The sequence below is a fragment of the Pelophylax lessonae genome (genome assembly GCF_965119305.1).
Source record: "Pelophylax lessonae genome assembly, chromosome: 1".
Taxonomy (NCBI): domain Eukaryota; kingdom Metazoa; phylum Chordata; class Amphibia; order Anura; family Ranidae; genus Pelophylax; species Pelophylax lessonae.
This window is the reverse complement of record NC_138768.1, coordinates 538,071,067-538,083,077: the sequence shown is the minus strand read 5'-3', so window position 1 is coordinate 538,083,077 and position 12,011 is coordinate 538,071,067. Positions and strand designations below refer to the sequence as shown.

The following is a 12,011-nucleotide window of genomic DNA, read 5'->3' as shown; positions in this document are numbered from 1 at the left end:
AAGGGTAGACATCATAAAAAAAACTGTTTTGCTAGTTAATTACACACAGTTTCTCTGACACCTGATACCTGAACACATATTGTGGGTCCATAGAAAAGTCAATGAGCATATGCTTTGCTTATTTGTGCATGATTATTAACAGTCAATAATTACTAGGCTAGTGTAAATGTTAACCTATTGGTAAATCACCCTGAATATTAGCAAGGCATTTACGCTCCTTAGTCTATAAAGAAGCACGTATATAAAAAAAAAAAAAAGCTGAAACAGAATAGTGGTTTATTTTGTAGATTTTCATATGATAGCAGATCTGTCAGAAAGTTAAATGAAAAATCCCAAAGCTTAACTTTTAGAAATCACATGACAACAATTATATGAATCTCAACCAGGTGAATCCTTATGTGGACCATATCCCATAAAGTGTAGAAACCAGAACACAAAGAATTTTAGGGACTTTACAGGTGTTAGAATGATGCCTAGGTAGTTTCATAAAAACAAGAATTTTAGGCACACAAAATCCAGTGGATTGGGATACCCATTTGACCAGCAGACAGTAAAATTTGGGGGAAACTGACAGCATACTCCTCCTCAACACCTGTCAAATGGCTCTGAAAAACGATCTGTGGATTGATTTGCATCTAAACATTGCCTAAATTAGTCTAAAACCTGTTCCCATTCCTGTTTTGGCATTTGACTTTGAGCTTTATGATTGGATCTGCTGCCATCTAGGGGACTACTAAAGTAATACATTATTAACATAGCGTATACTCACCCATGGAAGAGTGCCCACCAGTGGGGGGCAGGTGCATCTTATAGGTCAATATCAACAATGGGAGCCCCACAAAAAACATATTTAGAAATGCATATTCCTTTGAATAAAATAAGATCTGGCCAATTGGGTTCATCACAAGGTCTCTCCCCAGCCACCCAGGTCACTGAATAAGGAAAGGGATGGTCAGAACTCAGGATGACATTCAAAAAATAGTATTCCTGTGTTGAAAAAACATGTACAATGCTGTAAAAACAGGCTACGTGTAACAGACATTAGTCCTGAGCCATGACTAGGGACTAACGTCCATTACGCATATGTTGTTTTTACAACGTTGTATATGTCTTTTCAATAAAGTAATACTATTGTTTGGATGTCATCCTGAGTGCCGACCATCCCTTTCAGTATTCATGTATGTTGGAGGTGTTGGCAGCCTTGATGTCTGAGCACCCAGCCAAGCTGCTATGTGGGAAGGTTGTAGTGCCTATACACCTGTTTTCCCTGGTCACTTAAATTGGGGTTTTCTACCCATTGGCTGTGCATGTTATGGTTATGATAAAGATGATTATTATTATCATTATTTTACACTTATCATATCTTGTGAAGAAGCAGACATCATAGTCTTTAAAATGCATCAAAAGAGTAAAATGCTGCCAGCCTTCCCCTGGACCAGTTATTTTTTTACTAAAAGAATCAAATATATAGTCAGCACTAAGGATCTCAAAAAGCCACTTGCAATAAAAGTTGACACAACAAACACACCTCTACCAATATGAATATAAATTGCAGTGCTAGTAAGTGTAAACAAAGTGATCTACTATAAGAAATAACCCACAGTCTTCAAAATAAATATATCAACCGAATGTCATTGATATATTCACGAAATGCATATAAGCAACAGTCCCATCCAAATGTGTGTGAACTTCCTTCACCAAAGATCAAAAGATTAACACCAATATTCATGCATTATTTTCCACCAAAATTGAGACTGCGCACTCACCCCATGGACACGCTGCTAGAGAATGAATCAGCAAAATTAGCTCAATTTGTGATCCCTGGGTCAATCCACTCAATAGATCTGGCAGTATTAAAATCCTCCACTCTTACAGGGGGCAATATATGCACTAATCACTCAAAAGACAACAACAGCCAAGAGATAATAAAGCCATATAGTGTAGTATGTATTTTAAATCTCATGGTACAAAGAACAAAGCCAGTACAACATCTATAAATAAAAGACATCATCCAAAGCAGCATGTAAACACTTACATCAAGCACCTCCATAGACCCAATCCGCATGGCACCGTGACATCACGCTCTATGCTCCCTAAGGATTCACAGGTGCAAGAAACTCATTGGGCAAAGCATAAAGTGTTATGGTGTCTTTTAGGTGCTTAATGCATTTATTGCCTCCCGTGAGAAAAGAGAATTTTAATACTGCTGGACCTATTGAGTGGATTGATCCAGGGATTACAGATTGAGATCTTTTTGCTGCTTCATTCTTTAGCAGTAAGTCCATGTGTTGAGTGTGCAGTTTCACTTTTGGGGGAAGAAAATGCACGAATATTGGTATTAATCTTTGGATCTTTGGTGAAGGAAGTTCACACACATTTGGATGATACTGTTGCTTATTTTAATCACTACATCATAGTGGACTTCTGCATTACATTAAATGATTAATGATATTTGGTTATCTTGACATATACATTTTGAAGTCTGTGGGTATTTTTTATAGTAGATCACTATTGGTATTCTTTGTTTATACTTTTATATTTCTTTTTTTACTTAAGTTGCAGTGGTATCTTCAGCAATAAATGGTAGAGTAACTGTGACCTGTGGGGTGCGGGGGAACTCTCAGATGTAACAAGTATAAAATAAATGTTTTTATAAACTATGTAGTCATCATTGTAGCGCAAAGTCCTTAAAAAAATTCTTTATGCATTGCAGCTTTTTCAGATATCAGTGCAAACATTTATTAATGTTAACTAGAGAGAAAGAAATGATATCCATATCTTTTTAGCAAAGTTTGTGTTGTCTGTCATGTGCTCTAAATCAGGGGTCTCCAAACTTTCCAAGCAAAGTCCAGTTTACTATACTTCAGGCTTTAAGGGGGCCGAACTGTGACCAGCGGGAGCAGAACATGCTCAAACATCAGTGCCCCATCATTGGTTTTATCGAGAGAAATAGTGTCGAATTGTCGGTATCAAAAGAAGAATTGTGACCCATTGACTATGTCAGTAAGAGGAATGGTGCCTCATCATTGGTGTCAGTTGGTGAAATAGTGCCCTAAGGGCCAGATAAGGCAAGAGAGGGGCCACATTCGGCCCCCAGGCCACAGTTTGGAGCCCAATGCTCTAAATACTTTAAACTTTACCCTGGGCAAAAATATTGCCTTGTGGTTTCTATCATTGCCATCAAAGGTAGCTAAAAATAGAATTGTGTAACTTAGAACTAATTTCTGAAATAGGCTAATAACACTTTTTGACAGTTAATCTGTAAAAGTTTTATGTAGTGTACTGTTTCCAGAGCTGAATATTTGTCTGTACTTACGTATTGTTGTCTTGTTCACGTAGTATGTACACATGACGTTATCTGAATTCCGGCCAAACAAAAATCCATTCCCTCTTAAGACAACTTGAAAACTCTCTAGAAGAAGATATACATGTTTGTGTTTTCAAATTGTAAAATTACCCTTAATAACATATACAGTATAAGAGATTAAGCATTGAGGTTATGGAAAGGAAATTTCTGTATTAATAACGACTGGGATAACATAAACTCTTCACTATTACCTGATAGAATAGGAACACACCTATATTCTATTCTTTAAATGTTAGTAAATCAGCTTCCCTGTCTCTAAAATAAAAAAGGAAAACTAATGAATAAATATACTTTATATCTGAAACAGTTTTTGGTGGGAAGATATACTTATAAAGCAGTGAATTTGACACTTACCAAGCATTTAATGGATGTACAATATATCTGGTGCATGTGTTTGAAATTAATTGATTCACCTCCAGTAAATGTTTGGTAAATGTCAAATTCACTGATTTATAAGTATGCCTACCTTTATTTACTTTCCCAATAGCATTAACAATTTGCAAAGTGCAGTAAAAAAATCAGATACCTTTCTAATTAGTTGGTACTGATTACTGTATTTTGATATCAATGTTGTTAGTACTTTAATACTAAACAAACCTAATTGTACATTTCTCTGTAATTTACAGAAAAACAATACATTCAAAATACTTTTATGTTGTTGTTTATGTTTCAAAATCTTTTTGGTTATTTATCTGCAGTGAGTTATTGGTTCCATTAATCACATGAGTCTCTTGTGCTGTATATTTATTTTACTTATTATAATCATGATACCAGTTTTGCCAAAATACACTGGAATACAATGTGTGTTTATTAATAGCTGTACACATTTTCTGTTGACATCGATTTAAGAATTTTGTTGCTTAAAGCGTTTGTTTCCCCTAACACATTATATTCCTGATATGTGTCTGCTGTACTCTGTACTTGTATGAGAATGTATCCTGTTCTCTTTCTATTGCTTTCTTTGTGTGAAATCATTGGTGATCTTGCCAGTCCCTCTGCTTTCCTATTAAAAACTGACCGCACTAAACAGTAGAGCACAACATGCTCAGTTCTCGAGCTATGCTGGTGCAGTGTGCTCTCCTCCAATGATCAGACTTGTCCTGACATGCCCCTGCTGCACAGCCATTCACTGGAAAGCTCAGTGGGCTGCTACTTCCCCCCCCCCCCATCTCTTAGGCTACGTTCACATCTAGGCGTTACTATTTTATAGGCGTTTTTCAGGCGTTTTTTGTAGGCATTTTTACAAGCATTTTTTTAGGCGTTTTTTGCAGGTGTTTGGAGGAAAGCATTGACAGCTAACAAAAACGCCTGTAATCTGCCCGAAAAGAAGCTCATGTACTTTTTGGAGCATCGGGCGTTTTGCTCTGGAACGCTCAGATGTGAACAGGGGCCATTGAAATGAATAGGATTTGTCTTGTTGGGCATTTTTTAAAATGAAAAACGCCCCAAAACGCCTACATATGAACATAGCCTTATGCAGCTGAGAACAGAGGGATTGTGATCACTTTTAAAAAAAGGGAAAAAAAAGGTATTTATAATGTTTTTTTTTATATCTATACAAAAATGTTTTGCCATTTATTTTCTATTTATAAACTGAAACCAAGTCTCTTCTTTGTTATTACTAACCTCCACTATGTTTGGATCTCTATTACAAAAAAAAAAAATAGAAAAGATAATTATTGTTTATCTGTTCAAATTGAACCCTATTTATGGGCACACCAAAATAATAAATTGGACTTGAAGTCCGAACTGAATTTGGCTCTAGAAGTTTAACAAATACTAAGAACTCATTTGCTATTTAGCACAATGACTCAAAAACATCTGGAATAATAGGGTCATGAAGTACAGCTAATTCAAGCCAGAAAACATCACATGTAGCAAAAGACAATAAAAGCAAGTTAATGCATTGAGAGAAAAAAAAAACTTCATCTGAATTGAGAATTTATATTGGAAACATAAATTTGCACCTTGTTAAAAATGTCCCTATGCTTGCAGCTATTCCCTTAAATTACGGAATGCTACCTCTGTCAGTTTAATTTTGCTATCACTGTCTTATTGGGGAGATGTTCCATTACTACCTGTCCCAAAGACACAAAAGGAAATCTCTATAAAATGAACATATGTCACTAACATATGGGCCCCAATTAGAATATTTACCCAGATCTCATGTTCTGGTTACAACTCTATAATTCTAAATTTTCCATCACTTTATGTCTTGCTGACAGAGGTCAACAGGACAAAAAAAATAGATGGAGAATCTACCTAACAGAGACCCAGACAGCAAAAAAAGTTTACAAAAGTATACATACATTTTAAGAGTGTTAGTGTTGAATTTTTTGCTACATCTTTAAACTCTACATGTTGTGTCCAAACATCTGGACCATCCAACTGATATAATTCTGCTCTCTATGTTCTCTGCTATTGCAGCAGCCAAAGCAGACATTTCTTCTACAAGAATAAAATACAAATTAAATACAAATTGGTGTGCAGGAGGCAGGAGTTTAATTAATGTGTGAATGCTGGCTAGTGACTGGAGGAGTAAGTTACTTTTACATATGCCTCTGGACTATAAAGGCTCCACAGATGAGCCGCAGTGTTGCCATTTATTTATATCATTAAACTTTTTAACATTTGGCTCAGATCTTAAAAACTTGACTTGCATATAACTTTTTTTTTTTTGTTTTTTTTGGAGAATTTTAGAGAGAATAAGAATCTTTAAACTATACATGCATAGTAGTTTTCTGTACTACATTTCCCCTGTGATTTGGCCTACATTCAAATATTTATCTCTACATTCACCTGTCACCAACATATCTGTGCTGTTAAAAGGAAATGTTTTTGTCAGAAAATCAATTATCCCATTTCTCTGAAATCATGCTCATCCACCCAACCCCCAGGAAATATTAAATAGAAAAATTGATGCATTGCTTATGGAGCAAAACAAATGCAGCACTTAAAATCTCAGGTCTGACATGTGTATGCTGTCAAATTTATTCAGCTAACAAATAATCAATCGACTTTGTCCTGTTACGTAAAGTGCCTACCTATTATATAACCTGAAAAATATTTACTACAATAGGCCTGCAATACACATCAAAGATACCTTTGTTGTGAATGCAAGGCAGGTCTCTAATAATTGCAGTAGCAATAAATTAGCAAATGTTTTATTAAAAGTTTTATTTTTTTTGATTTTGATATTGTCCTTTTTGTGTTTCAGTACCCAAAGTAAAGTTTAATTCTAAACAAACAGCTAAATACACCATTGAATTATGCTGTATACATGGTTACTATTTTTGCTGCATAGAATTTGCAGTTCTGTTAAACCAGTCCAATGTTTTACACACATCTATCACTATTATGTGTGATTGTGACATACATCTATTGCAATGTATGTGTGATGTATTATTACACCACTCAGGTGTCACATCCATGTATCATTATATACCAAAACTATAAAAAAAAAAAATCTTTACTGGCTCAGGAAGGAGCACACGTGGTACAATGCAAAATCATACACAACGTTTTATTACAAACATTACATAAAAGATACATAAAGACCTATTATTGCACGGGGCGTGGCTTGACGCACGATGCGGAAGGCAGCACATTGAGGAGTAGCGGGAGGTGAGCAACTCCACAACAGAAGCGTGAGGCTTGGCGCCATAGACGGCCCCGGACGATGGGCAGGGTGTCCCGCCACACACACTACACCGCACAGAGCAGCAAACAGCAGCGGACATCCTCGGCGATGGCAAACCGCAACATTTCGGACTTATTCAAGTCCCAAACAGCCATGAGGAGCGGCATGAGGGTGGACAAGATGGCGCTGACCGACGGAGAGGAGGAAAACAGTGAGTACTTCCAGCACTCATCGGAGGAAGGGGTAAGCAAAGGGTCCATGGAGGATCCCCCTCTTACACTCACCGTGATGAATAACATTGCAGCAGATATTAAGTCCACTTTGTCAGCGGCCATTACCGATTTAAAAACGGACTTCCTTAAACTTTCTGAGCAATTTTTGGTGGTTGAACAGGCGGGCGCCCATAGAGATAGGTCAATTGGAAGATTAGAACATATAGCTGTTTCCCATGCGGCGCATCTGATTGAGATCAATAAGAGTCTTGAGGACTTGGACAACAGAGGGAGACGCTGTAATTTAAGAATAAGAGGTATCCCGGAGGATGTTATGCAGGATCAAATATATCATACCTTGCAAAAAATGTTTAATTCATTATTGGAGAGACATGAAGATGCAACAATTGATTTTGTACGAGTACACAGAACACTGCGGGCCAAAGGTGCAGACAGTGGGCCTCCTAGAGACATTATATGTTGTTTTCAAAGCTTTCAAGTGAAAGAGGAGATTATGTATAAAGCAAGACAAAAAGGAGAAATTAAATATAAAGAAATACAGGTGCAGATATTTCAGGATCTTTCTCAGATCACTCTGAGGAACAGAAGAGCTTTACGTCCCCTCTTAACAGTTTTGCGGGAAAAAGATTTGAAATATCAATGGAGGTTTCCCTTTGCACTAACAGTGACTTTACAGGGCAAAATGCATACTCTTAGATCTCCCAATGATTTGGGCGAATTCTGTGAAGGCTTACAGATTCCAATAATGGAACTCTCGGAGTGGTACCAGGAATATAAACTACCCGTATTAAACGAGGATGATGGACGTTCACCTAGACAATCACCAGAAAAAAGACCCCAGAACAAGAAAAGCAGGAGCAATAGAACTGGAAAATAGAAACAGAGACGCTTTGCAGTAAAAAGAAGATAGGGGAAAAAAAAAGAATATATATTTTGAAGTAGCCAAGTATAGAAGGAGACGGGAGGGAAGGGACCCTTTCTTTTTTTCTTTGAGATGAAGGGGGTGAGTGTGGGGGGGGAGGATTCCCGGCCCCCTCTTCCCCCCCTTTTTTTTTTTTTCCCTTTGTATCTCTCCCCCCCCCGTCCCTTTCTGATTCACAGTCTCCCTCGTAAACAATTTTTTTTTTTGAAGGAGCTGTTTCCCGTGTGTAGAGCTATTATATATAGAATAATTTGTGAGTTAGTGCTGATGTGGAGTATGAAAGGGGATTTGTGTTCCCTTTCCCCTTTTTTTTTTTGTTTGGGATCCATCAGCACTGGTATTGAGTGCTTTTTCTACTCGTGTTAGTCTCCCACTAACCCCCACCAGGGGTTTTGCTCGGTTCTAAATTTTTTTTTGTTTCAATAGATTTTTATTTAAGTAAGAAAAGAAAAATACAAGCATGTATAAACACATAGCCGTAGATCCATATACACAGGATAAGAACTTTACATAAAATAACAGAAATAGTCACAGTAGGTCATTTACGGCATATCAGGGTTATACAGAACATCAACATTATGCAATAAGATTCTTTCAATAGCTTAAGAGCCAGCGATGGGTACTTTGTTACCGAATATAGACATCTAAACTGGCTATACAGTAAATGACTCAACTGTCGCGGTGCAGTTGAATGATAGTATAACATATAATCCAAAAAAAAACCCAAATATAGGAACTACCGCTCTTACCTATTTCCTCAGGGCGGGTCTATCTGAGTGCACTTAAATGCCCAAAGCCCTCACCCCTAACGGGTGCAAACTGTGAGGGATTGGACCAGACTTACACCACACAGTTGTATAAGTGTCGCCACTACCTATACAAGAGACCTCGGGCCGAGGAGTTATGAAGTGGAGTTTAAGTAGGGTTTGGGGGAGGGGAAGATAAGGGGAAGTAGTGGAAGGGGGGGGAGGGGGGGCACTTCCAATATACTTAGGTAAAATTCACATTTACATGTATATTATCACATTTATCAGAGTAGCTATAATATGTTAGAGGAATGATTTAACCAGACCTGCCATTGTTTCAGAAAGGTGGCCGCTCTGCAGTTCTTAAACGCCAACAATTTTTCCATCTCACATTGAGTGGACACCCTGTTTTTAATTGCTGTCAAGTGGGGAGAGGATGCTTCTCGCCACTTAGCAGCAATTGTAATTCTTGTTGCAAATAGAATATGAGCCAGAACTTTTCTGGAGCTAGGAGGGAGGTCCTCTAGACCCAGGCTGAAAAGTGCGAGGGCCGGGGAAGGGGGGAGGTTGGTTCCCAACAATGTAGATGCCCAAATGAAGACCTCTTTCCATAATGGTTGAACCACTGGGCAGCTCCAGAAGACATGTAGCAAATTTCCTCTTTCCTGACATTCACGCCAGCAAAGGGGAGAGCACTTTGGGTCGATGGCATTAAGTCTAGTAGGTGTCATATAGTACCTATGTAGAAGTTTCTGTGAGTTGTCCCAGTGGTCCACACATGCCGAGGATGCATAATTGGTTTTAAAAGCCCTCAGCCATTGTGCAACCGAGAAAGATTGTTGTAAGGCATCCTCCCATCTCAGAATGGTAGGGGATTTACGGAAAGGGTGGTGGTAATTGTAAAAGCGATAGCAGACGGAGATCCCCTTCGCCTGGGAATTGCCTTTATTTAAGAGATAGTGCCATAGTATTTTCGGGAACAGGGTATTCAGGGATTTGTGGGAGCGATCAAAAGCAGCTATCTGATATTCGGTCAGCAGGTCACTAGCAGAGTCGGGGTGGGTAGGGTTGCCAGGAAATCGGAAGCCACGCTTTCTCCAATTGAGGGTCGACACACCTGGAATCAGGAGATCATAGGCTGCTAGAGGGGTGGGAATATGCACACATACTTCTTCAGTAAAATCAGTTTTTATAATTCTTGTCCATGCCAGAATGGTGGCTTGAACCGTTGGGAAGGCAGGAATGTTCACATTGTGGCGTTTGGTGGCCGCACACAGTAAGGCGTATAGATCATGACCTGGGGTGAATTTACGTTCTATTTGGTTCCATAAATTATCCTCTTGTGCCGTTAACCAGTATCGCGTCTGCGATAGTAAAGTTGCATTGTAATAGGCTTGGGCGTTTGGAAGACCTACTCCACCAAATCTACGGGGTTTGTATAATGTAGACATGGCTATTCTAGGAGGTTTGCCGTTCCAAATGAACTTTCTTAATGACGAGGCTAGTTTATTAAAAAAGATTTGTGGCACAGGGATCGGAAGGGTCCTGAAATAGTACAAAAGCTTTGGGAGAACCTGCATTCTATATGCAGCGATCCTTCCTAACCAGGAGAGGTGTACTTTTCCAATGTGGGAGAACTCTTCTCCTATTTTAGACAAGAGGGGTAGGAAATTGCATTCATATAGTCTAGATACCGGAGATGTAAGTTGGATACCCAAATACGTGATGGAATGTGCTTCCCAATTACATGGAAAAACTGATTTTAGCTTACATACTTCGGAAGCCGGGATTGAGATCGGAAGAGCAAAACATTTGCTTGTGTTGACTTTATAGTAAGATACATTTCCAAACCATCGAATAAGGGATTGAAGCTCATTTAGAGATGCAAGGGGAGATGTCATAGTGATAATTATGTCATCTGCAAATACTCCTAGTTTATGTTTCGTCTGACCTATTTTAATGCCTTGGAGGTTGGGGTTGCTCCTAATTGCTTCCGCCAGTGGTTCAATTACTAGGGAAAAAATTATCGGGGATAACGGGCAGCCTTGGCGAGTGCCGTTTGAAAGATCAAAAGAGTCAGATAGGATTCCATCCGTTAATACTTTCGCCGAAGGGTTAGAATACAATGCCATGATTGCAGAGTGGATGAAGCCTCTGAATCCGAAAGTAGTCAAGGTTTTGTCAAGAAATCCCCAATGGACCCTGTCAAAGGCTTTCTCAGCGTCCAGGGCTAAGAAAACCGTTGGAGTTCCTGACCCTTCAGCAGCAGTCAGTAGATTTATCATACGTCGAGTACCGTCAGGGGCCTGCCGGCCCTTCACGAACCCGACTTGATCTAGACCCAAAAGATATGATGTGCAGTATAGGAGTCTATTTGCCAATATTTTTGCATAAATTTTTAGATCAACATTGAGTAAAGATATAGGCCTAAAGTTTAGGGGGGAGTCTGTCGATTTCCCTGGTTTGGGTATAGTGACTACTGTCGCCTGTAACATTTCTTTTGGAAATTTGCCTATTTTGGGAGCGTCATTGAATAGTCGAACTAAGTGCGGGGTGAGGATGGGGGCCAGTAACTGGTAGTATTCCAAGGAGAATCCATCAGTGCCCGGGGATTTATGTAGAGGAAGAGATCTTATGACCTCTAGAACTTCTTCTGGGGAAATAGGGGCGTTCAGTGTTTGTAAAGAGTCTTCGTCGATGGAGGGAAGTTTCAGGGCATGTAGAAAGGAGTCAATGTCATTAGGTGTTGGCTTGTATGTGTCAGGGTCGTCTCTTAGATTGTATAAGGAGCTGTAGTAGTCTTTAAAGACGTTAGCCACTTCTTTCGGATTACAAAAGGTTGCGCCCGTCTTGTGATGTTTAATGAGTGAGATGTGTGATTTTACACGTTGCTTTTTAAGTTGAGAAGCTAAGAGTTTGCCTGCTCTATTGCTTTGTGAGTACCAAGACATTTTTAATCTCTTAAAGTAGGTGTCGTAATCACATAGAAGGGTATTTTTTAAGTCATTTCTAAGGTCTGTGAGTCGTTTCAGGATATCTGTTTGTGGAGATGCATCTTTTTTGTGTTGCTGTTCCAGCTGAGCTATTTGGGATTGTAGGTGGG

At 38.9% G+C, this 12,011-nt stretch overlaps 1 protein-coding gene across 2 annotated transcripts in view; it reads right to left on the bottom strand.

The window, feature by feature from the left end:
• The window catches only part of ANTXR2 (ANTXR cell adhesion molecule 2), a 370,587-nt gene that overhangs the window by 161,720 nt on the left and 196,856 nt on the right, over positions 1-12,011 (bottom strand). For both annotated transcript variants that reach the window (XM_082263608.1, XM_082263607.1), the window contains exon 10: positions 3,317-3,412. In XM_082263608.1, the coding sequence (XP_082119734.1) occupies positions 3,317-3,412 (96 nt within the window). The remainder of the gene's footprint in view (positions 1-3,316; positions 3,413-12,011) is intronic.